General features: G+C 45.1%; 1 protein-coding gene across 1 annotated transcript in view; it reads right to left on the bottom strand.

Moving 5' to 3' along the window:
* Positions 1-453: 453 nt before the first annotated feature.
* emc2 (ER membrane protein complex subunit 2) overlaps positions 454-25382 on the bottom strand; it is a 28086-nt gene continuing 3157 nt past the window's right edge. Inside the window, exons 3-11 of the mRNA XM_079502664.1 lie at positions 23990-24054; positions 22777-22862; positions 20914-20971; positions 15297-15382; positions 14901-14960; positions 10480-10561; positions 10070-10180; positions 8146-8250; positions 454-1509 (exon numbers count right to left, since the gene is read on the bottom strand). Coding sequence (XP_079358790.1) covers positions 1423-1509; positions 8146-8250; positions 10070-10180; positions 10480-10561; positions 14901-14960; positions 15297-15382; positions 20914-20971; positions 22777-22862; positions 23990-24054 — 740 coding nt within the window. The 3' untranslated portion in view covers positions 454-1422. The remainder of the gene's footprint in view (positions 1510-8145; positions 8251-10069; positions 10181-10479; positions 10562-14900; positions 14961-15296; positions 15383-20913; positions 20972-22776; positions 22863-23989; positions 24055-25382) is intronic.

Genomic DNA, 25382 nt, shown 5'->3' with positions numbered 1-25382 from the left:
AGGTGTTCCACGGTGTTGCAGTGGGTTCAGCTGCTGTCTGGGGTAATTGAAGGGCAGGATTTCCCCAGCTGGAATCACTGGGGAAAAGAAAAAAGAGAGACAGCCTACACTGTTACCCCATAATGAGAATGTCCCTCTGCTTTAACCCAGATCATTAGAACAGATTCCTCACTGTGAAGTCCTGAGTGCTAATTTCACCCCCCAGAGTGTACACAAGTAACCAAAAATGGACCTGTGGTAAGGGTCCATTTGGTTACACTTATACACTCTCGGGAGTTACGAATGGATACGTTAACATGGAGGATTTTTACTGTGGGGCAGAGGCTGCACAGGTACTGCAGGTGACAGAGAGAGAGAGAGAGAGAGAGACCTTTAAACATAAAAGACCTGTCAATAATCTGTGTCAATAAATAACCCCGGCCACAGAGGAAATAATATACTTTGAAGTTTGCAAACAATTCAAACCTTTATTAAGACATTTTGATGGACTGACACAAGAAGAAAAAAAAAGTAGGCTAATTACGATAAAAACGTTTGATTTCCAGACAGTGAGGAACCCTTAGAGGAGGTCAGTGCAGACAGGTGGGACCTCATAAATATAGCCTTTATAAATGTATGTTATTTCTCCCATTCACATGTTCACAGCCTTAATGTGGATGTGGGTACTGGTATCCGGGGCTCCAGAGTGCAAACATTTTGGGGACACAGTATGCACCCAAAAATCGGTCCAATCATGCAACTAAACATTTTCATTGGTCGCACCGGTGCACCTTACGTTTAGCAGGTCTGTGTCTGTGTGTGTGTGTGTGTGTGTGTGTGTGTGGGGTTCACCTAAATTATATGCTGGTGCACCTACAGTATATAAAAATGTTAGGCACACCAGTGCAACCACCTAAAATGTTAGTCTTGAGCCCTGGGGCAAGGGTCATTGGTTATCAATAGGTATGTCTACTACTAAAATAAGTTCAGTTGCTTCCAGCGTTTCTGGCTCTAAAAAATGGAACGGAATGGACCTGTAATTTAGCTCAAAGGGTGTTAGAATCCTCTGAAAATGATCCATTTGTGTCATTTTGTTTAACACTGCGTGTTAAATGAACACTGAGGATTGTACAGTGTACCTGGAGATCCAGATGTGTTGGTGAAACTTCACTTTGTGTTTTTCCACAGTCTGTGGCTTAGTTAAACCAACAGAAATTAACTGGAGTGAATTTGAAAAAGTAAGATCCAGCTCTGGTCTCAATGCAAGGCTATGAGAGCTGCCATGTGGCTCTGTGCGTGCACGTGTGTGTGTGTGTGTGTGTGTGTGTGTGTGTGTGTGTGTGTGTGAGTGTGTGTGTGTACGCGTGCGTGTGTGTGTGTGTGTATGTGTGTGTGTGTGTGTGAGAGAGGGGAGGGAAGGCAGCATTGTGTGGACAGTGGCATTTAGGACATGGTGATCTGCATGGATTCTAGCATCTCTTCCACAGTCTTCACGGAACATTTGTTCTCCTTCGTCCCACGGCCGGCCAGCTGCATGACAGGGAGGGTGGGAGTGAAAGAACGAGTGGGGGGTCCGGATGAGAGAGAGGGAGAGACAGAGGGGCAGAAGGAGAGACACAGAGGGGCAGGGAGAGAAAAAGAGAAGATCAGCTCATTATGTTTCCTCTGCCAACTAGAGGAATGGCGAGCCAAAATCGTGTGAGGGAGCACGAACACACACACACACACAGTCACACACACACACACACACACACACACGCTCAGAGGCCATGATAACCTCAGAGCTCAATCCAATGCTTCACGAAAGAGTGCACAAACATCTCTGTCCTATTAGACTCGGAGGTGATCAGCACGCAATGGAGCCTCGGGAACAAATAAAACCCTAGCTTCTGTTCACAGGGACACACTGGACTTTCACGCACGCACGCACACACGCTAAGATCTCCAGAATCTTTAAACGAAATGGCAGAGCAACAAACTCAAGTAGAAAAAGTGCCCCTCGGGGCACAGGTCTCCACCAGGGCAGGTCAGGTTGTGGCCTCCTGGTGGCGCTATAATAGGCCAATGTGAAAAGGGTGCCATTTCTTCATACGCCTTTGATGGCAATTGGATGATTTGAGGCATTTTGTTCCAAAAATGTGTTTTGCAAAAATCAACGTGTTGGTGGCGCTATAACAGGCCAATGTGAAAAGGGTGGGATATATTCCTCAGCCTAGTAAGAAAATGTGTGAAAGATTTCACGTAAATTGCATGCTGCGTTCATGATTTGAGGCTTTTGTTCAAAACGGGGCAATCTTGCAAACTGTGAAAGCCAATTATAGCCAATTAGGATGGAATATGAAATATCGGACAGATCCGAATTGAGCACATGACCATAGAGATACTGTGTAACGATTTGTGTGAGTAATATAAAAAAATGTGTTTTACAAAAGTCGGCCTCCTGGTGGCACTATAAAAGGCAGATGCGGAAAATGCAGGTCAAAGGTTTATCCTTGGCCTCTAGGGAGTGTGCATGGAACGTTTCACGCAGATCGGTGCAGTTTTAGGTAAAAAATGTGAAAAGCTGCCTCATGGTGGCGCTATAACAGGCAGTTCTGGAAAATGTGGGGCAGAGGTTCATCGTTGGCATCCAGGGAGTGTGTGTGCAAAGTTTGGCATTGACCAGGTTAACGGTGCCGGAGATTAGCTGTTCACAGACGGATGGAAGGACGGACACACACACACACACACGGACGGAGTGCAAAACATACTCTCTCCCCATGCCTTCGGCCTTGTGGAGACAATAACAATGAATTGTGAGCATGTAGATCAGCAATTTCCGGTATGTGACACCCTAGTACGACGAAGTATAAAACGACAAAAGTGGTTCATATTGTCACAACCAAAAAGTTTAGAAGCAAAAGAGGAAACCTCTCTCATACACACACCCTTAATCCACAGTCAAAACCAAATCTCACACACACACACACACACACACACACACACACACACACACACACACACACACACACACACACACACACACACACACACACACACACACACACACACACACACACACACACACACACACACACACACACACACACACACACACACACACACACACACACACACACACACACACACACACACACACACACACACACACACACAGCCTTGCAATTAATGCAGGGGTGTCCTCTCAGCCTTGAGATCATATGCACAACTTTAGACGCACTATGATGGTCTCAAGTACACTTTCCAAAACCATGGGCTAGGGAGTCGGGACCCCATGTAGGGTCACGTGACATGAAAATGCAGTCCCTAAAGACATTGCCAGTCAAAATAACATTTGTCCCTTTTCGGTTGAGTCACGTTGTGGTCGTACATTTTTGCTTTCGCCTTGAAAAGGTTGGGGAGCTCCACATGGAGTGAGTCAAGTCTCTAGTAGCCACAAGCATTAAGGCCTTCATTTATTTAAAAGGTTGGGGGAGCTCCACATGGAGTGAGTCAAGTCTCTAGTAGCCACAAGCATTAAGGCCTTAAAGGTTGGGGAGCTCCACATCGAGTGAGTCAAGTCTCTAGTAGCCACAAGCATTAAGGCCTTCATTTATTTCACATGATATTTTATTTCTTGAGTTTAACCCCCAATTTAGAAAACACACTGTCATCATGCACCATGCGGTATTTCCTCTTGACCAGCCTGTCATTTCAAAGGTGTCCGTGGTGACGCTGCCACTTGTCGGTCAACAGGCTTATACTTGTGGCAACAAGTGAGAGAACAGTGTGTGACAGTGGTCTATACCAAAAATAGCTGTTCTACAAGCTAACAACGTGTGATGCGCTGTGAGTATATCTTCACCTATAAACATGCCCAAAATAGGGACGCTACAGTAGGTTGAAAGAGGTCAACAGGCACTGTCTCTCTCTAAACAAAAATTGCGTAACCGTAAGCCTAACTGGAGATATCTATCTCTGGCTGAAGGCGCGTACAATGTCAACCCCCTGTCAAAGATCACCATGTGGGCACATGGACAGAAGCATCATCATACTGGGGCTGCGACTAGGAGGTTAGGCAAGCAACATCTGCCGCCGTGTGTGGGTCCATGGAGCAGCTTGCGCAGATGTGTCGGCAAACAGACAAGCGCTGAGCTGTGCTGAGCAGAGCAAGGATCGTGGGCCCCTTTCAATTAAATCATTATGAAAACACCATTACCCTGACTCAAACACAGGCAGGGGATAATGTTTCAGCGGCATGGCACTGCTGGCTCTGGACGGAGGAACACATTCTGCATGTCCTCTGAGGTGAGAGATGAGCCCCTTGAGAGAAGAGTATACACACACACGCACGCTTGCACAGACAGCAGCAGGCGTCTGCCCACGCACTTACACAGCAGTACCACACGCATGCACGCACGCACGCACACACACACACACACACACAAAATGGCTGAAATGATTCCAGCCTGCTGCCCACACCGAGACCATCCTCACTTCTTTCCAAAACCGCACATCTACATTCTACAAGCTTGCGGAATAACAAAGAAAAGTAGAGGACTCCTTAATCCTGTGTTCAAGGTAAAGCAATGGTTTTCATAGGCATTTATTCACTGTTAAACCAAGCTCCTGCTTGAGCTTACACAGGCACGCATGCATGCACACATACACGCACACACCTAGGATATGCAGCCACTGACTATTAACCTCGCCTGTGCTGTATTTCCATGGCAAAACCTTTTCCCTATTTTTTTTGCCAAAATGCATCTTAGAGAGGGCATTTGGCTAAGGTGGACCATTAGCCAAGTAATTTCCGAGTGTGACTCATCCATCCAAATTTAGCGGTGCGAGTGGGCATGTTCGTGCGTGCATGCGACAACATGCGTGTGTGTGTGTGTGCATCTGGGTGTGTGAGTCTGCGTGTGTGTGTGCTGGACAAGGAGAGTTACGATGATCAGTGTGTTACGCAGCGCTGGCTAATGTGCCATTACGCGAAGCCTTGCTAGTCAATTATCTCCTCGGCCTGAGGTATGACCGCTGCATTAACTCACACCCGCTCTGCAACAGACAGACAGCTCCGAGTCTATTTAGGCTCTGATAACAGATGCATGACGACGTGGGAGCCGGTCGGCCGTGACGGGAGAAGCTAATCAGGGAATCTGGTCACCAGCGTTAGGAGCTAGGACAGTAGGGCCGCTTTACAGTACCCATCACCAATTACACGTACATCCCCAGGCTCCTTTACACGCTAACGGGGGCACACCAATGTGGCAATTACATTACAACCCCCCACCCCACCCCCTCCCTTTTTTTCCAACAGGACCCTGTTAGTCTTGACCTCTCGCTGACGTCTGCTCCCAATTGCACTCACCTGCCTACCTTTTCTCACACCGAGGTATGACAATCACCAGGTACGACGGCTTAATAAAAGTGGACGACTGACACGAGCTACGCTTTAAAGGGCCCATCAATCAGCCAGCACAAGCTCCACAGCAGCCTGCAGCTGTCTGAAAGAGGCCCACACCGTCGCTGCCTTTCAAAGGACAGCAGGCCAATTTACAAGAGGTAGGGAGAGCGGGACAAACACCAAAAAAAAACTATTGAAGGCGACCTCGCACCTTGTCATTTTGAGACTTCTTTCACACGCAGGGCAAATACACATCTACAGTACAGCATGTGCACGTGTGCTTTACACACACGCACACACACGCAAGCATGCACCGAGAGCAGAGGTGAGGTTCCAGTACAACCCCTGCTATTAACAGACAACTTAAACAAACACAAAAGGTTTGGGAGCGGTGCAGAAGCACAGGGGCGGGCCCGCAGGTCACATCCTGTTGCCTGGTAGATAGAGGCGTGACAGGCTGAACGTGTCGTCGTCAATCGGGGCTATTTTACACAAACAAAAATCACTCCAGACGCTTCAGAAAGGAGAATGTGTGGCAAGAAAGGCGGGAACGGTGTCCACCCTCGTCTCTCCAGGAGGGGAAGAGAGCACAGAGTGCGGTGAGACGCAGGCTTTAACGGCTCAGCGGGGAGCCCCTCTCTCAACGGGGCCCGCACATGCCGAGTAAGGAACCGCTTAATACGCGTTTAACTGTCAATGCCCAAGTAAGCAATGCATATTGCCCTTATGGCGGTAAAGATTTCTGTTAAATAGGCATTTATGCTCGAGTTGCCGTGGCAACACCATAAACTGTTTTAGTGATACCATCTGAGCTGTGCCTCACTTTTTCCCTCCTATGTTCTCATTTATACACACACTCACATCTCCCCTTCCTCTCTTTACCTTTTCACCCCTTCTCTACCCTCTTTCTCTCCATTCGTTAATCCCTCCATCTCAACCAGATCTAGACGCGTCTCTTGCTCCGCTCTAGTCGTGTGCAGTTCCTGCGCTGGGAGTATCAGAACAGACAGCCCTGAAGTTCTGACTTCAGCTCCAAGAAGCTCATGTGTGAACCCAAAACTCAATGCGGGCCTTGTGGGCTTAAGTCAACACATTAGCAGTAAATGAACCCAAACAAACTTTGAGAGTCTTGGATCTCTGCTCTGTAGATGAATAGCGGAGACACTGGGGTTCTTCTTACAGGGCTGCCAGTCAAAGGCATCCATCAGCAAAGTTGGGCATTAGGGGACACTTTGCGGTGGAGATTCCTTGTCATGGCATAAGTCATAGGCGGTGGGTAATAGCAGCTACAGCAGGCTAAGCTTTCCCTACATTTTCCGCACAAGATCTGTCTAGCCTATATTGCAGATATTGGTAACATTGATGCAATAAATCTTGAATTCAACTTGTGCTTGGTTGGCCATTTTAATCAATGATATATTTGAGCTGGCTAAGAAATTTCACACATGCCTGTGGCTCTCCCAAAATAGCCTACGATGGTATTATCGCAGCCAGAGTCGGTGGTATTTGACTTGCATTTCATTAATGCAAAACAGAAATAGTGCAATTACATGACGGCTCAAATCAAGAAAATAACAGGGAAAAACATCTGCAGATGGCATACAAATACCACCATTTTCTGATGTTATTCTATCCCTTACTGACTAGTACAATTGATATTTTTCATATTTGTCATTCATGTTGTCCACAGTCCACACACCCGAGTCCCACCCCAGCTTAGAACGGGAGCGGTAGGTTAATCGATTTATCGCCTATTAAATCCGTTAAAAAAATATAGAAAAATCGCAGCTATATGTTCCTCAGCATCTCTGCATGCAGTCCACAGCGGTAGTGTCCCAACTGACGTGCCGTATTGTTGATACGAGGGCTTGTCTCTAATCACGGGCAAAGTCTCGTCTCACGAGACTTCTGGGTCCTACAGGAAAGCTGAGCAGGACCGGACGTTTTGGGTGGAATTCCTGTCCACTTCCAGCTTTAACAGTCTACAGTCTAGCTAGCCAACTGAGATAGTCAAGTGCTGTTTTGGGAATTAATTGGACAAAACATTTTGAATAATTGAATTATAAAAGACTATTAGATGTTCAAAACCAATATTCAACACTGCACATTATTCCCTATATACGCAGCTGCAGGCACTGATGTTGGGTAACCATCTTAATACATTCATGTTTGATTGTTGTCAAATTTGTGCCGTTAGTGGCTAAAGGATGTAGTCCTAAAACCCAGACGAGAGTTCATAATGCATTCCCTCAACAGATGTCCAATGCTTTTTACCATAGGGGTTTCAATATATGCAGAAAATACAGGCTATGATTAGAATAAACCTAATAGTTTTAAGTTTCCTTTCATGACAAATTATACCCATTAGTATCTCAACTGTGAATTTGGTAACTGATGTATGCTTTTTAAAACGTTTTATGAATTGGCATGGATTTGGGATTTATTTGCGGTGGTTCAAAAAAATATATGAAGATTATGTTATTGATGAATAATATCATAAGGCTTTGTTTGCTGAAGTTAGATTTGGTTTAAAAAAAAAATGGTATAAAATGTATTGGTTTGTGAAGAATGAAGATTATGTTATTGACCACTAATATAAGCCTTTGTTTGCTACATAGCTTATTGTTTTATATAATTGAGTTAACTTCCGGGTTGGCCTAACACAATTATGTCATCACGGTAACACTATAGACTATAGGGACCAAACAAGAAGGTAAAATGCAGGTGAGGTACACTTGTAAATCAAAGGCACTGCAGCTCCAAAGCATTTAATGACTCACCTTATAGGCTTTGTTTATTTGATTGGCGGCCCAGGCAGCATACTTAATATTGTCCTTCTTCACCTTGGCACCAACTTTAGGACTGGCAGCAATATGGCTCGCAGACTACATGAGAGGAGAGGAGAGAAGAAGAGAGAGAGGCTGCTTACATCAAAACTTGGTGAAAGTGCAATAAAAGCGTAATTGAGATGAATGTTCAACCACCCAACCAATCTACCACTCCACCAGTCATTGCGGTAGGATTGAGAAGGAGAAGAGAAAAAAAAAAAGTTTGGCCTGATGACACAGGAGAAATTGTTTATGAGGAGGAAAAAGTGAGTGTTTTAAGGCCCCATACGTAAAAACCTCCCTTCCTCAGTGTGAAGCTTCACTTAATATTCCTTAACTTCTCCAACACCAGCGATTCTAGGGTGATGAAAGGACCTCGCCATGTCTTCGAAAAAGCCCGCGTGCAGCTTTTGGGAGCGCCATGTGAATCATGCGCTCCGCCTGCCCCGACAGCTCCCCTCGGAACCACAAATCCCATGTCTTTCCCATGTTCCTGCCATCATCTCCACGCTGCAAACCCCAGAGCGCTTACCCGGCCTGTACTTCAAAGGCCTCCCTGCAGACGTGCTGAAATTTTAACTACACACCAATCAACCTGGCCCTGTTTTTCTATAAAACAGTTTGGCTTCTGGATTATTACTTTTTGGTAAGCATTTTCTTCTTTTTCTAAAAACTTGAGGAAAACCTCAGTATGTCAACCAAGACGGGCTGTCCCTGAACACAACTGCACGTGCCATTGTGAAGGGGAATCCCTTCAAGTATTGTAGCTAACCCGCATCCCAACTGTGGTCAGTGATGCCAGGTGGCTGTTAGACAGCAAGGAGCTGAGCATGTACACTGTACAGTACAGTAAGCTCTCCGTCTGAAGAGCTGGGAACATCACTGCCGGCCGTCAGGACACCTCGAAAGGTTTTCCTGCCCCACTGCTGAACTCCCGCACCTGCGGAGCTCTTGACCGCTGAGACTAGCTGACAAATCTGCAATAATGTACTCACACGCAGCTCTGAGTGATGGAGATTAAACCTCCACCTGAATGCTCCATTAGGGAGCCGAGTGTCAGTGGACGACTTGTCAGGAAACGCTATGGCGCCTGCACTGTGTCCCAAAGAACTTTGAGAGGGAACAGAGCTGAAATGTCTATTTGACCCGCCCAGATCCTCCTGCACGACAGAAGACACAGGCCCTCTCCTGCTATGAGGTGTTTGGACTACCTGAAGAACCCCAGTGCACGGGGCGGAGGAAACACTGGGGCTCTCTGTGTTGGACCCACTTCCCCTCGGGCCGTCTCCGCCACACCCTTCATTCCCCGCCTCGCTCCGTTTGTGTTCTTATGTCAGGACTCACTTACATATGATGCATTGGCGTTAATGTACAACATCCTGTTTAAACAAACACACAGATGAAAGGACCGTCGTCGGGCGCTGACGAGAGGAAAAAGGATCGAAAACGACAACCGGCTGGTTCGCTTGTTGCTGAAAGTAGGCTTGCGGCGCTAGTGTCCCTTTCTCTGTCTCGCACTCTTTTGCTCCGTGCTCCACTTTATTTATTTTACTCATAAACATAAAAAAGGTCCCTACCAAAGGGGTATTATTACTAGAAAATACAGAGTTCCAAGGGGCAGACTTTTCCGAGACTGGGGATCACCGTCTGAGTCAGCAGTGAGTTGACCTGTCTGCGAGCCCCTTCTCTTCGCTCTCTCTGTCTCACACACACACACACACACAGTCCTACTGTATAGGCTCAGTCCACACACACTCAGTAGCAGGCCTCAACATTGACAAACCACAGAATGAAGGGGAAAAAAGGCTCCACTGTGGTGTCACCACTTTCTCTCTCTAATCCCCCCCCTTCTCTTTTCATGCGAGGCGATACTCACCATGTACAGACCAAACAACGCCCTCATGTTTCTGTTGTTCAGCCTCAACGCCTGGGCAAAATACTTCCTGGACAGGTCCAGGTTCTCCAGCCCCCCCTGGGTGTACTTCACCTGCGTGACACACAAGAATCAAACACACAGCAGAGTGAACACGGTATACCGAGGGGACCACAGCATGGCATCCTGAGAGTACGCATGACAAGTCGTGTAAACCTTTCCCCGCCCGTGAGCTGGCGTTCAGTGACGTCAAGCACGGGGTCAGTGCTCCTGGGTCAAAGCAAGGGGAACCGTCCACACAGAGGTATCACTTATTCCATCGTAATCCTTCACCCCCCCCCACCCCCCCACCCCCCACCCCCCCATTCCCCATCCCGTCCCGCCTGATGACAGACGTGCAGACAGGCACCTACCTCAGCATACTGCTCACAGTACAAATGATTGTGAGGATTGGACATCATCAGCTCCTCCAGGCAAAACGCGGCTTTTCCATAGCTGCAGAAATCACGAGAAAGAACACTGTGTGAATTGATGTGTGTGTGTGTGTGTGTGTGTGTGGATGTGTCATCTTTGAGCTACAGCATGGTATAAAAGCAATTGTGTTCCAACTGTGAAGCAGAAGGTCAACGTACAAGAATCATTATGTAGGTTACAATTTTGAGCGGTAAGCTATGGCATTTGTGGTTCGGTTTGTAAATGGGCCTACAGATCTGTGAAGATCCGCTGTGTAACATTAAGTACATTTACAGGCTTATGGTAAGATTGCACGGTTCAGACAGTTGGCACGAGGAAACGGCCCATCGAGTATGGTGAATCCCTCTCCTTTGGGGACGTTGGGGAGGGACAGCCCAGGAGCAGACAGTCAGGATCAATCTTGTCTGTCTGTGTGTTTTTCAGCCTTTAATGTGTAGTTAATTACCTTCCTGAGGTCAGCACTACAGCAAGAGTTGGCACACTTTGCCCAATACTCAAGATGAGATCACTTCTCAGCAGACTGCTGAGCTGTTGACCTCACGCTAATCCACTGCCACTCAGCTTCTAATACACGCTTTCCCCATCGGGGTACCAGTCCAAGATACATCACTAAGTAATACAATGTCATGGACTTCTGTATACCTAACAAACTGAGCATGCAGGAAGACACAGGCTAATGCAGCAAAGCCGGACCCGCACAACTGAGGAAGTCACTTTCCATCAAAAGTTCTCCACAAAAGTGGTTTTCAAACTTTTTGTCCACAGAATGCCAAAGGAAAAGTCAATTCTCAAGGCACACCTGTATTATAAATAATCTCTATAGCACGTGGTATCACTCTGTAAAATGTATTTGTTTTTACTAATCCAAATCCAAAGCTTTAACCACTTTGGCTCTGTTTCCCATGTTCACAACATTTTATTTTTTTTGCGGGGCGCTAGCCCCTCCTATATACTGTACAGCTTTTGTCCACATATTTGCCATTGACAATGAAAGGAGAATTAGGTCAAATGTCCACCAAATATGACACAAACATTAAATGCCATTGACAATGAAAGTAATTGTAGACGAGCTAATCGGCTAACCAATCACATAAATGCAGTTGTTCATGAGATGATGTATGATGATAAGAGCACCCCTCACTTCACATGGGTGCCAGGTTAAAAAGGGCCTTTCATTTGCCTCCATATTCAGAGATGTGCATTACGTATTGATATATACCGGTAGTAGTAAATTAAAATAACTATTCATAGCGTTTTGTATAGTTGCATATCGTCCAATAATAAGGCGTGGTTGTCACACCTGGACTTGTCTCACGGCACACCAGTTAGGGAGCCACTGCTATACAACCAAACTTCACACCAGTTAGGGAGCCACTGCTATACAACCAAACTTCACACCAGTTAGGGAGCCACTGCTATACAACCAAACTTCACACCAGTTAGGGAGCCACTGCTATACAACCAAACTTCACACCCGTTTGGGAGCCACTGCTATACAACCAAACTTCACACCCGTTTGGGAGCCACTGCTATACAACCAAACTTCACACCCGTTTGGGAGCCACTGCTATACAACCAAACTTCACACCCGTTTGGGAGCCACTGCTATACAACCAAACTTCACACCCGTTTGGGAGCCACTGCTATACAACCAAACTTCACACCAGTTAGGGAGCCACTGCTATACAACCAAACTTCACACCAGTTTGGGAGCCACTGCTATACAACCAAACTTCACACCAGTTAGGGAGCCACTGCTATACAACCAAACTTCACACCAGTTAGGGAGCCACTGCTATACAACCAAACTTCACACCAGTTTGGGAGCCACTACTATACAACCAAACTTCACACCAGTTTGGGAGCCACTACTATACAACCAAACTTCACACCAGTTTGGGAGCCACTGCTATACAACCAAACTTCCCACCACTTTAGTCAGCAGCACTTTTGTAAGTTTAAGCGATTATGTCTCAAACATTGGAGCTGTGCGAGGCCGTACGTGATCCTGCACTAACTTTATCAGTAAAAGAAAAACCAAAAGCGGCGCTTGTGGCAGCAGGCTTCTAAACTACAGTAGATAGGGATGCTAATCTATAGTAATTTCACTGGCAGCGAGGGAAGGGGAGGAAATGCTATGACGCAAGTGGGATGTTTTCGCGGCGAGCGAGTGGACCAAATACAGCCTTGACATGATATGAGTGTGACTTTTTTTTAACCTTTTCTTAAGACATTGATGGCATTGGAAGGTGAATATGAGAGAGAGAGAGAGAGAGAGAGAGAGAGAGAGAGAGAGAGAGAGAGAGAGAGAGAGAGAGAGAGAGAGAGAGAGAATAAAAGAGCGGGTGGGTGGACGGGGCGACGGAGATCAGGGCATTCGGTTGGGAGCTGCTTACAATTACCACTTCCTCCCCATAAAGACTTTCAGATGTGCTTGTGTGATGGCCCCAGCCTGCAAAAGAGCCGGTTCCAGCAGCCAAAGAGTCCTTCACCAGGACCAGAACCCTACCTACCAAGCCCCCCTTATATAACCCCACTAATCTCTGGGCATCCTCCTACAGTGGGTCTCAAAACACATTGGGTTTGTATATCAGCTATTCTGTCTATAAGTATTAACAATCATTTAATTTCAAGGTTTTCCCCACACTTCCCTTATTAGTAGTATCATTAGTATGTATGTATGTATGTATGTATGTATGTATGTATGTATGTTTTTTGTTTTTCTTAAGTGTGAATGGACACATTTTTGATATCTTGAAACATTTTAAAACATTTTCCCACAGACCACTAGTGGCCCGTGGACCACTGGTTGAGAAACAGTGGTCTATCCAATACCAGGCTGCTTGATCAGCATTGTCGCTAGCTAGCTGATGTTCACATCAGACAGCCAACAATCACTTTTGTTTCTTTTGGAGTCCAGCGAAGCCGTCAGTAGCGGCTTTCCTTATTTCAATACCACATTCTGACTATTTGAGGCAGAAATGGCTTCAAAATGGGCAAACGTGCATATGAACAGAATTATGACTATTTATTCTGCAATCTTGAATGACCAGTCCAATTTACTGGAATAGACACATAAACCCAAGTTCGTGAATAAACGATTTCAGACCCATGCATCTCAGCGAGTCGACACAATGACGGAAGAGAGACAAAACAATCTCCGGGATGACTAAACACCGCTGGCGTGAGGATTATTTTAAAAGTGTCGACTTAGAGGCTATTAATTACAGTCATATTGTGTTAGCACCGATGCCTGCCGCAGCTCCAACAATGGCTGCCCAGAAAAAGAGCGGTTTGTTTATTTTTAGCTCCCAGGGCGCTGCGCAGGCAGGGAGGAGAGTTTATTTCTCCTCTCTCCCTCACTTCTCCTTCAGCCTCTATTTTCTCTGGCTGGGGGGGGGGGGGGGGGGGGGGGGGGGTAGGGGGAAGAAAAAGTGCCACCACCTTCTCCTGGGAATTCTTCAGGAGCCTCTCTCTCCGTTTCCCTCTCTACATGGAAAAAAAAAAAAGGTGATAATGCCATGCTCTCCGGAAGAGGAGGAGGAGGGGAAAGGGAGTTTGCAACCCAAAATAAAGAAAAGAAAGAAAAGGAATTGACACGCCTGTAGATAAGGCGCTGTGGGAGTGAATGGTGTGATATTAGAAGCACAGACTAAGCTGGGAGATAATCCGCTCACCCCTGGATTTCCTCTGGCTACTACAGCAATAAAGCCTTTCAGACAAAAGCGAGAAATATCCAATAAGTAGCCTTCTCTCCGCTCTAAACATTCCTGCTGCTACTGCCCCTGTACTGTGGTGACCATAGAGCAAGCATGCACGTGCGTGTGTGCACGTACACACACACACACACACACACACACACACGGAACCACGACTGCGCTAAAGATGCCGCTCTACTGAGCTCTAAGCTCCAGACAATTAAGGGGAGATAAAAGGTGACACAAACAAACTTATTATTATTTTCTTTCTTACAATGTTCTTGTCTGGCTGACAATTCTCCCAGGCAACAGAGATATCAGTGGGAGGGGGGCAAAGCCTTTTCTCCCCACCCCGTAGGAGACGGGGCTTAGGGCCGAAATCCTATTATAACTACTCTCTATGTAACAAACATGGACAGGGCTCCATTCAGAAACCTGGCTGAGTTAGGCACTGCACCACCTTCCATTGTGGCCAGCAAAACAGCCCTCTGGAGATCAAGCCATCAGCCTGATGCAGGCCCGTTAAAACTGACAGATACCTCTGAGAATATGGTGATGCCTTTTTGTAAGAGTAACTGCCTGGCGTGACTCGCAGTCTGAGGCTAAAATCTGTCATCGGCAATAGGATGATGTGTGACTTAAAGAGTACAAAATGTGATTACTCATGCTCGTTGATGTACAGTTCTGACAGCTCGTGCCAAGCTTCCTGGTCCCCAACAAACCTGCAAAGACAAAGCACAGTTTGGCTCTTGAACACAGTACAAAATGTGTGGTATAGTAGTTAAAAGTGCTATTATACTAGTTTAAAACATCAGTTGCACTCTAATAGTTGTAGATAAATAGTAGTAATGTTTAGTAATATAAAACAGAAAAAAGACATATTGGCATAACTGATGGTACTCTGTGCTATAACTGATTATCACTGAAGGTGGGAAAGAATGAATGCTGGCTTTTGGACAGGTTGTCCCAGCTCAATTGAATGCAAACCCTCTTTTAATTAAAATAGCCATGGGAGGCGATGAGGAGGAGGTTCCCAAATCCCCATGTAAAACACTCACTGTTCCAGATACTCGTTGAGCTCTCGGATGGCTTCGGCGCTCTTCCCCTGGGCCTTCAGAATGGAGATCTTGCGCTTCCTTGCCGCCTGCGGAGCAGTATCAACAGAGGATTAGTCTCAGTTCCTCAAGTGTTTGTCTTGTTTGGGGGGGGGGTGAGAGGGTCGAGGGGCTTGTGGGGGGTGAGTGAGTGCCTACTGGATTTGCGGAGGGTTCAGGTGGAATTTGGAGGATGCTGGGGGATTTTCACAGCCACTGGCCTGGCCTGGCCGGCCTCCCCCCCCCCTCGTCCAGGCATGGGTACGAAACCGCAAAAACATTTATAAAAACATAACAGGATTAATCTGCACTTTTGCTGATGAGCTCAAACTTGAATGCCGTCAGTGACATCCAGTTTATCGTTATTGACTTTGGGGGCTTAAATGCGTACATGACGACGAGCACGTCATTATAGATCGTTAATGGTCACTTCCAGCAGGAGCGCCGCAAGAGATGGACACGTATGAGTCAGTGTTGGGGAGTCGCTCGCAGCGAGCTAAGATAAAGTGGTGAGTCATCGCTCATCTAAGTGGGGAAAATAACGTACTACACCAAACCCCTATGCCTGCCTGCCTGCCCGGCATGTATGTTAAGTAGCACACAAGCCCAACTTACATCAGCTTAAAATTGCTTTCCATTTCTTTTTGATGTCGAAGTGACCTTAAAGTGGATTAGATTCTCATCAATCTGAAGCAGAAAGTATTACGCCTGCTCCTCCGACTTTTCCAGGCTTTTCCTCATTTGTCTTTTTTTTTCGGCTTCTCTCCCCGGTAGGGAGTGAAGAACCTAAGAGAGGATGCGGCTGCTCCATTAGCACAGTGCACTGCCCCTGCCCCAGCCCATCTTATTTATGGACTGGCACTTGATTGAGTGGGGCTTCCTCTCTCCCACACTCATAACCAAAGCCACTGAGGGCTGCGCCATGAGTCACGTCTGGGGGGCTGTAAATCCGGGACTCCTCTGACACTGCCGTCACAAGAAATCCACTTATCCATCACACTGGGACAGCGACCTGCAGCAGCACTGCGGCCTGGCCACATCGCACACTGAGGAGGGGGGGTTGGGGGGCAATGCAACACGTACGCACTTTACTGGGAAACTTGCACAAGCGGATGAAGCAAACATTCTGCTAATGCTAACGGGATTTCTAACATTAACAATTACCACGCTGTGCCTTATTCCAAAATAAACAGAATCTGTAGTTAAAAAACGAGTGTGGTGTCGCGTATATATTTTGGTGTCAGGGTGGGCTACACACGCAATGCAACAGATGCCATTTCAGAAGACGTTCAACATGTTATGAATCTCACAAGCATTGGGGAGCAGCAGGAGGTCAAATCGTTATTTCCTCTTTTCTCTCGCCTGCTTATGAAAACATAGGTCTCCTCAGAAGATCGCACCGTTTTACATGGGAGCGTATCCCGCCGGGACTTGACGCTATGAGATTCTGGAATTTATACTCAGTATTTTTCTAAATTACAAGCATGTGGGCTCTTTCCTCATCCAATACCAAAACGGGGGAGGTAAAGGTTTAGACAAGCACTGCAGCAGTGTTCAATGGAAGTCTTGTGCACCCCCACCCACCTCTCCCGACCATTTTTTTTTGTTCCAGATAAAGAACCACTTGGGGGCTCAAAGGAACATATGGAAGTTGGTAGCCTGGAGAGTCATACGGCACTTTATTAAACGAGGAGCAATTCCAAACCGCTCCTCTCGCACTCTCCCTCCCCTCTCTCTCCTCCTTTCTCTAACTAATGATCCAGAAAAACCTGGCAGTGGGTCTGATCCCTCTGTTGTCATGATTCTTTTTTAATTAGCGTTCAGAGGAGCCCTCAAGAGTGAGGACTGGATTATTTACATCACCCCTGGCTCTCTGCTGCGACCTAACGCAACCTGGCTTTAAAGTTTAAAGCACGACCCATCGTAACCAGGCCCATGACCGAGACACCTAGCACACTGGGGTGGATTGGTGGGTGGGTGAAGAGTCAAGACCAAGGTAAAGAAACAAAGAGATGCAGAGATAGAAGTGGAGAGAGAGAGAGAGAGAGAGAGAGAAAAAGAGAGAGAGAGAGTGCGAGGCGAGGGAAGATTTTTTTCAGATGTCTTTGGTGTTTTGGAATCATTGCCATATTACTCAATAGCTCACCACTGCATGATGCATGAAACAATCTAAAATAGCAGTCTACAGAGGATCTAGTGTTGCGATGAAATCTGAGTGCACTTGACCTCTGCAAACACTATCTTGTCCTGAAACTGCAACAGGCTATAATTGTAGGTCAACCTCAGGATTCTGCACGACCTCAATGGCTTCTTCTAGAAATACTTGCTTTTTATATAAACCAATTAGGATGAAATGAGGGGGTTAGATGCACACTGGGTGATTGAGTCAGAAGCATGCTAAATAAATAATCTGCTACCCCCTTGTATGCAAATGTTGTGGACACCACATAATCCACAGTACTCAAAAATAAGTCATAAACTGGGGGGAAAAATGCGTTTACGCAAGCAGATGAGAATTTAGCCAGATCATTGCTGTAGGTATTGGAACATAGCAAGAGATGGAAGGGCTAAGAGTTCGAAACATTTTTTGGACACCGCCATGGCAGAGAAACCTTGAGCAATTTTTGTTGATTCAACAATTTTGGTTAATGGGTACCACATCTATTCCACAGCCTGCAATTACAACAGCTCAGTTTCCAATCTCTGCTCCGCATGCTGGGATGCCTCGCAAGTCCTCCCTGTGGTCGCCAATTTTCCGCCATTTCTCAGGCCCATCCTCACCCCACAATCTGAAGAACATGGTGGAGAACATGCTGGGTGGAGATAGGCCTCAGTCTCAAGACAGGTGACCTAGATGATGTCACCCTCTGCCTGCCTGCCACACCCCTCTGCCTGCCACATCCATGCAGGCCAGGATGGGGATTGTGGGAAAATAAAAAGTTGTTAAGTTGACACCGCAGGGATAGAGGACCTATGTGTCTATTTTGTTCCATTCCCACCCCTGAGGTTTGACTGACAGCCCCCATGGTCTCATCATGGGCAACAGTGGTAGGTAGCGTTCAACAGGAAATGGACCCGTCCCTTTTCCGTGGACATCCCATAGGATGTGTGCCATGGCTGGGTGGTTCCCTTCATTCCCATAGTGTGGAGGATCAAATACCATATGATTCTTCACTGCCGATTCCATTAACTAATTAAGCCTCTGCAAAACTTGCAGTTTTTTGAGTTTCATTGGATTGGCTGTATCGGGCTTAAATGTATCGGGCTTAAATGTGATCAATTACCACCCCATGGGTGTGATTACTGTATCACTTAACACATTTTGTGCCCAAGACGTCTGTGGACGTCTTTGGTATTACCGCACGGGCAGAGCCCAAGACGTCTGTGGACGTCTTTGAAAAAGAAAAAAATTATATATATATATATATATATATATATATATATATATATATATATATATATTTTTTTTTTTCCTTTTTTTTTTTATTAAAAAAAATCAAAACAATGATTTTTTTCTTTTTTTTAAAGGACCACTTCACCACTTTTCAACATCTCTTCATATAATTGGTCCTCACTAATGTTCATGATAAAATACCACCATTCTTTCCTACTCAGTCTGTGTCTCATAGGAAGGCTGTGGGCAGTTCAGAAACCCGTCCACCAGTGACATCATCGATGGTGAATCCAAGCTAATAGAACCGGCAGGCTTTCTTTTCCTGAAAAGTTGCAATGCAAAAGTTGAAGCCATCGTTCTCACGATAATACAAATCTAAATATATTTTAAAACAAATCTTGTTTAAAAAAAAATCTGCCTAATGATGTCACTGGTGGACGGGTGTCCGAACTGCCCAAAGCCCTCCTATGAGACACAGACTGAGTAGGAAAAAATGGTGGTGTTTTATCATGAACATTAGTGAGGACCAATTATATGAAGAGATGTTGAAAAGTGGTGAAGTGGTCCTTTAATACGTGGTGCCAAAGTTTGTGTTTTCGCCATTGAGAATGCATTTGGCGTTTAAATTAAATAACTCAGAAACTATAAAACATTTCAAAGTAAAAAGTTCCAGCATGTGTCTCCACAGTCAGCTGAATTATAAAAAATGTGAATGGATTTTCTAGGTGAAAGTGATTTTTGGGCAGTTTTGCGTGGGCTCTCAATGTGTTAAGGACTTTTGGAGAAGTTCTAGTAGGGTAAAGACTGAGGAGTTCTTGTAAAATGGTTATAGAAAGGCCATGGCCTCCCACACTCATTCAACAAAAATATACAAATACTTTATATTACCATACTCTGTGTATATATGAATATATATATATATTCATCCGACGTTGTTGGTTTTTGTTTTGTAAAACTATTATCAGAATCGCTGTCTTTCGAGAAAATAACATCCACTGTAATGAACACCTGAGGGACTCTGCTATCAAGCACATGAAAAATAAATAATAAAAAAATAAAAACTATAGCCTTTGTTTTAAAGACTGAATGACAAATAGGACTGGTCAGTTCTAACAGCAACAAGGAGGCAAACTAAACAGATGGACAAGACAAAGTGAAGGTGAGAGTGAGACCTTGCATGGGGGGGAAATTGCGGGGCAGTAGCTGTTGCTCCCAAGAGGGCAAGCAAGAGGGCAAGCAAGATAAAGACTGTGTGTGCTTTCTGCTTTGGCAATGTAAACGTATGTTTTCTCATGCCAATAAAGCCCTTTGAAAATGAATTGAATTGTGTGTTTGGTGGGGGGGGGGGGGGGGGGGGGGGGGGGGTGTATCACGCTGCATCATAGTGAAATCTGTGTTTATTGATTTTGTCATCAGAGAACAATGCCTATCCCTAGTAGCATTTTGCCAACAAGAGAAAATGTTTAGTCTAAAATGTTTAGCATAGCAAGTCCATGTGTAAAAGAGTAGAGCAACTTCCTGAATGTCTTTTGGGGCCGGGTGGGCAGGGCACTGCCAAAATAAATAAGTTCATGGTTTCTTTTGAAAAACACTTTAAAACATGTATTTTCTTGCGAGGCCACATGTCCTTATGGAAACAATTAACAGCAGGTACGTTATGTTTCTGGGTCGGTAGCGTGTGCTTGCATAGACATGCTTCTGGAAGACATCAAATAGAAGTTGAGAAACGATAGGGCAGGTTCTATGTAGAAGGGCCACATCCACAAGGCTGTTTCACCTGCTTAATGCAAAGTAGGCTTTGCACCTCAAGTCAGTAATAGAGGAGGCAGGACAGGAGCATGGCCCTGCTCATTTAGAAAGGGTGCGGGTGGGGGTGGGGGTATGAATTGACTGGTAAATCACCGTCTTCAAAGGCCAGACTCTTATTTATGCTTTAGCTCCACCAAACATGTCTACCGCTCACTAAATCCATGAATCACCCCCCTCCCCTGAACACTTGTCAGTGGTGTGGGTGAGAGACTGATCAGCAGTGTGGTTGAGGTCAGAGAAGGCCAAGGGGAGTTTAACTTAGCAAACTCACACCGCTAACACCAAAGTGCCTCAGCAGATTTAGAGCCCCCTCCAAAAACGTTGAGACCACAAAGTGAAACAAAGTAGGAACCTAAGAACTTCTCCTCTCCTCCTTACCGTATTGGTGGGGTCATCCTGTAGGATTGCGTCATAGTACTTGTTGGCCTCGTCGTACCTTCAGAGACAGAAAAAAAAGGGGGATGGGGGGGGGGGAGTTAAGAAAGAAAACAGAGTTTGTTTTGTTTTTTTTAACGACTCACACGATCTCATGAGTCGGGTAAAATTAGGTGGTGGGGAAATCAAACGAGAGTTCAAGGCAATCAAGTTTCTGTATACAGCGTGGCAGGTTTCTGTGATTACATTACGGCGAGGCCATACGGAAATCAGCAGTGATGTGAAGGATGAAATAAACAGTCGTTAAAGTTAGCGTTGCCGGTCAAACAGTCGAACTTTGAGACGGGCTTATATCACTTCACAGTGAGTCATGAAATCAATACAAACAAAGCACCCTGATTCGGAGATTGTACTTCCATTTGATTGCATCCAATTTGATTCACCTTTTAAACAAATCAAATTGCTGCTTTTACATCTATCCAGCACCGCAGCTCAAGTTGTTGGTTCAGTTGCCTTACTCTTGGTCGATATGGAACCCCCGCCCACACATATGAACCTGATATGCAGCTACATCCATCCAACGTGCGCCCCAAACTGTGTGGGAGAGCCCACATGGATTCTGTTTAAAGAGGAACGTTATGAGCTGTAAATATCAAATCATACGGTAAAGAAATATGGGAAATAAGAGGCATGTGCACTTCACTTGTCATGTCAAATCAGGAGCTGATGGATGATTTTGAAACTTTTTTTTTTATTGGGGGGTGGGGGGCAATCTGCAACGCTGACACTTTAGCAGCCAAAGCCAGGGTTCCATGATCAAAACCTGTCCCGCCCACAACCTACAACAGACAGAAGCAACTCTGGTTCCGATTAGCGCTGAACAGCCCCACTTCCAGCACCACTCCGTCCCTCACTTCCACTTTATTACTCAGCCACACTCTGGGAGATTTCAGATGGCACCAGGCAACCACTCAATGAGCCACTTTGATTTGCTTTATTTACTTAGGGACCATGGTAGATGTGCATGCATGCGCTCGTCTGTGTCTGTGAGAGCGTGTGTCTGTGTGTGTGAGAGAGCGTGTGTGTGTGTGTGTGTGTGTGTGAGCGCTAGAGTGGGAGGAATAGGCCAGCTTTAGTTGTTTGAAGCTTCGTCATTCAAGTGTAGCTTTGCCTGCTGCCAATTAGGTCCCAGCATGCCGTTTATTTAATCTGACGGTGCCGGAGCAATCGCTCTCAATTATCGCATAAACTCCGACATAACCGATAAACCAGTCAACGTGATCAGGCAGAGGAACGTGAGAGAGGTGGTAAACAGATTGAATTACCCTTACTTCAGCTTGGTAAAGTAAAAAAATACCCGCTGTTTTTCCATTCTCTGCCTTTCTTTTTTATGAAGTTGAAAATAAAATGGTCCAGAGAGAGAGAGAGAGAGATGTTGATATTGCGGTGACATGTCAATGTTTACAGGGCACACAAGACCTACTCAGACAAAAATAAAACACAACAGGAGAAAGAGCGAGAGTAATAAAGACAAGAGACAGAGAGATAGAAACCAGAGCAGATTGAGGGACCCCCAGAATAACAGTGGGATTCAACCACTTCCTTCCCGGGAATCCCTCTCTCAGGCTAAAGGGCCACAGGGCTACCCAGCATTGAACTCTTCCTCGCTCCTCTCCCCTCGTCTCCAGGAATGGTGGGTGAGCCAACATAAACACACTCCACCGCACATGCACACAGACACACAGACCACCATACCACTTAGGATCTACAAGCAGTCCCTCCCCCTATACCCCCCGAAGTCCAATACGTTAAATATTGAGCTGGCGTTGTTTTTTCGTGCGCTTTTTTGTCATTACCATTGCTTACCTTTCCAAAGCCTCTAGCCGCATGCCCGATAATCGCTTCACTCTGTGGCTATCTTGAAACTGCTTCCTCAGTTCCTGTAGACAGGTCTGTAAGGATGTGGGCAGAGAAAAGAGCAGTTATGGTTGGCAGTAACTTACCTGGCGTTATGGTCCATTAATAACACTTCTCTCTGAGAGAGAGACCCTTAGCAATTAACACAAACAAATCACATACTGTATAGTGTGGATTCCCAAACAAGGAAGTTGCAAACAAAAACTAAGGCTAAAATTGGATCATCAAGTCAGCGCAAAGCAGCAAAAGAAAGGGAAAATAAAAAATAAAAAACAGGCAGTGTTTTCCGTTCATGGGACGCATCATAAAAAAAGTCAACAACGCTGTACTATGCAAAGGATGTAAAAATCGGCAGTTACCACGTTACGCATGTGGGCACCCACAATTCCACCCATACTACTATAAAAAGGCGAGGGAGGATGCTTTCTCCTGCAAGTGTTTTTTATTTTTTTTTCCATTTCCCCTCTTCAACAAGGAACTGGAGGCTGTTGTTTCATACACTCGTGAGAGAGGTGAGGAATGGTTTATCGTCACATTCAGTGTTATCCTGAACGAGATGGAAAGTCTGCACTGTGGTCCGAATCTTTCGCCCTATCCAGCAGCTTATGTCTGGCTCTCCTGTTTTCTCTGGTATGGCAGAAAGGCTGGCAGCCTGGCAAAAAGACATTTAACTCTAATGTCATCTGTACCGTTACGCACTCAGTGACCCCATGATTTCAGTTAGGGGAATTATCAAACACGTGATAAACCACGCAAAAATACAATTTCTATTTTCACAGTGCTTTTTTTCTATGTAGACCTGACCATTTTCAGACGGACAAACATTCCTAAATGTGATGTCAAAAACATCCCATAAAACTCCAGGATGGCAAAATGAATCCCTGGGGGGGAAAAAAGGCAGTTGAACTTCATAAACGAGGGCCAAGCTCAGCTAACACTTGAGGCGTGCTTCAACAGTCATTTTGTACACCCTCTTATTCCAACACTCAGCAGATTGTTTTTCCAAAGTACAGACAGAGTAATACTTTTTGGCCAAATAAAAATCATATTCGCACATTTGGCACGATGGGCTGCAAAGTAGCAATGGTTATGAGAAAGTGAGCGATGGCTTTTCGGGCTGTAGGGTGTGGGGTGTGGGAGGCAGATGTTAGTAGGAACTTACCAAAGCCAAATCATCCCGACTGCAGTCCAGCGCAGCAATCATCACCTGCTCATAAATAATCCATACTGGGCAAAACAGACAGAGACAAAGAGGTTTTAGAGAGAGACACTTTAATACCCTTCCCACTCAAGGTATAGCACTGAAAAATGATAAATTGACTTCTTGTACTGTCTTGACTCTTAAGCTGTGACTCAAACATCAGCACAGCATGTTAGCTTCTCCCACACTGAACTCACAAGTGATTTATTGAAACGGCAGCTACACTACACATCTACCATACGTCAGGAGCGTACTCTTCAACGATACATACATATTTCTTAGGCTGTACATTATTTATGTTTCGCTTGAGATAAGCATTATCTGGCTAGAAAATATGCTTAGAACTTGATAATATGATAACTATTACTCTATAAAGGAACATGCTTAGATTGGACCATTGTGAGGGCTGTGCCAGAGTATTTGAAGAAATGTTGAAGTGTGTTGTCATCAACTTAAAAGAAATCTGTCAAGAGAAATTTGGTTGAAAATGGTGATATGTTTAAAACACTATGGGTTCAATGGAACCAAAAACCAGAGCAAATGTTGGAATTGCAGTAGAGGGACTTTTCCAGTCCATTGCACAGGTTAGCGGCTGTGTAAACAGTTACAGTATTTTACATACCAGAGCAAGCTTGGTCAGCTAATTATGGATGGTGGTTTTAATAAAAATGAATGTTGCAACCGATTAATGTCAAAATATATGTCTGAAGTTATTTAAGTGGCATGATCTTACCAGTACTGGGAAATAACCGAACAATGTGAATGATGCTAATAATAATTGACACATGATTTTTTTTAATGTTTTTTTTAAGTACTACTTCTACTTTTAAACTAGATGGACAGTCATGCAAGTGTGGCTCCTGACAGTGAGAAAGAACAAATTGAGCAAATTGACAAAGAGAGATATAGCTACAGTAACAGTGTTGATTGAATTGTGTAATTCAAGTTAAGGTCCCTTTAGGTAGAATGTCATAATATTATGAAGACATAATATATTTTGTCCATATACACTGCAATAAACCTTTGCTACACAGAGCTAATACTAGCCCTATCTTCGTCTGAAAGTGTTTTATTAATGTGTCATTAGTCTAAATATAGTTTCAAAACGTGTTTGGAATTAACAGTGCATAGTCACTTCTCAAATGTGAATCTGAGGAATGAGGAATTACATGGGTAAGAAGGTCAGTGTCTCGTTACTTTGGCACAAAATTGTGATATTGATTTGTGAATTTTGTTACCCAGTTGTAGCTGGTCATATCAGATTCTGGCCATAACTGATTTCTCAATATATTTATGTCTGCATCATGATGCGTATTTTGACTTTTTTGTGTCACAACACATTATAGAGCAATAT

Source organism: Electrona antarctica (assembly GCF_951216825.1).
Source record: "Electrona antarctica genome assembly, chromosome: 6".
Lineage (NCBI taxonomy): Eukaryota > Metazoa > Chordata > Actinopteri > Myctophiformes > Myctophidae > Electrona > Electrona antarctica.
This window is presented reverse-complemented; position numbering and strand designations above follow the sequence as displayed.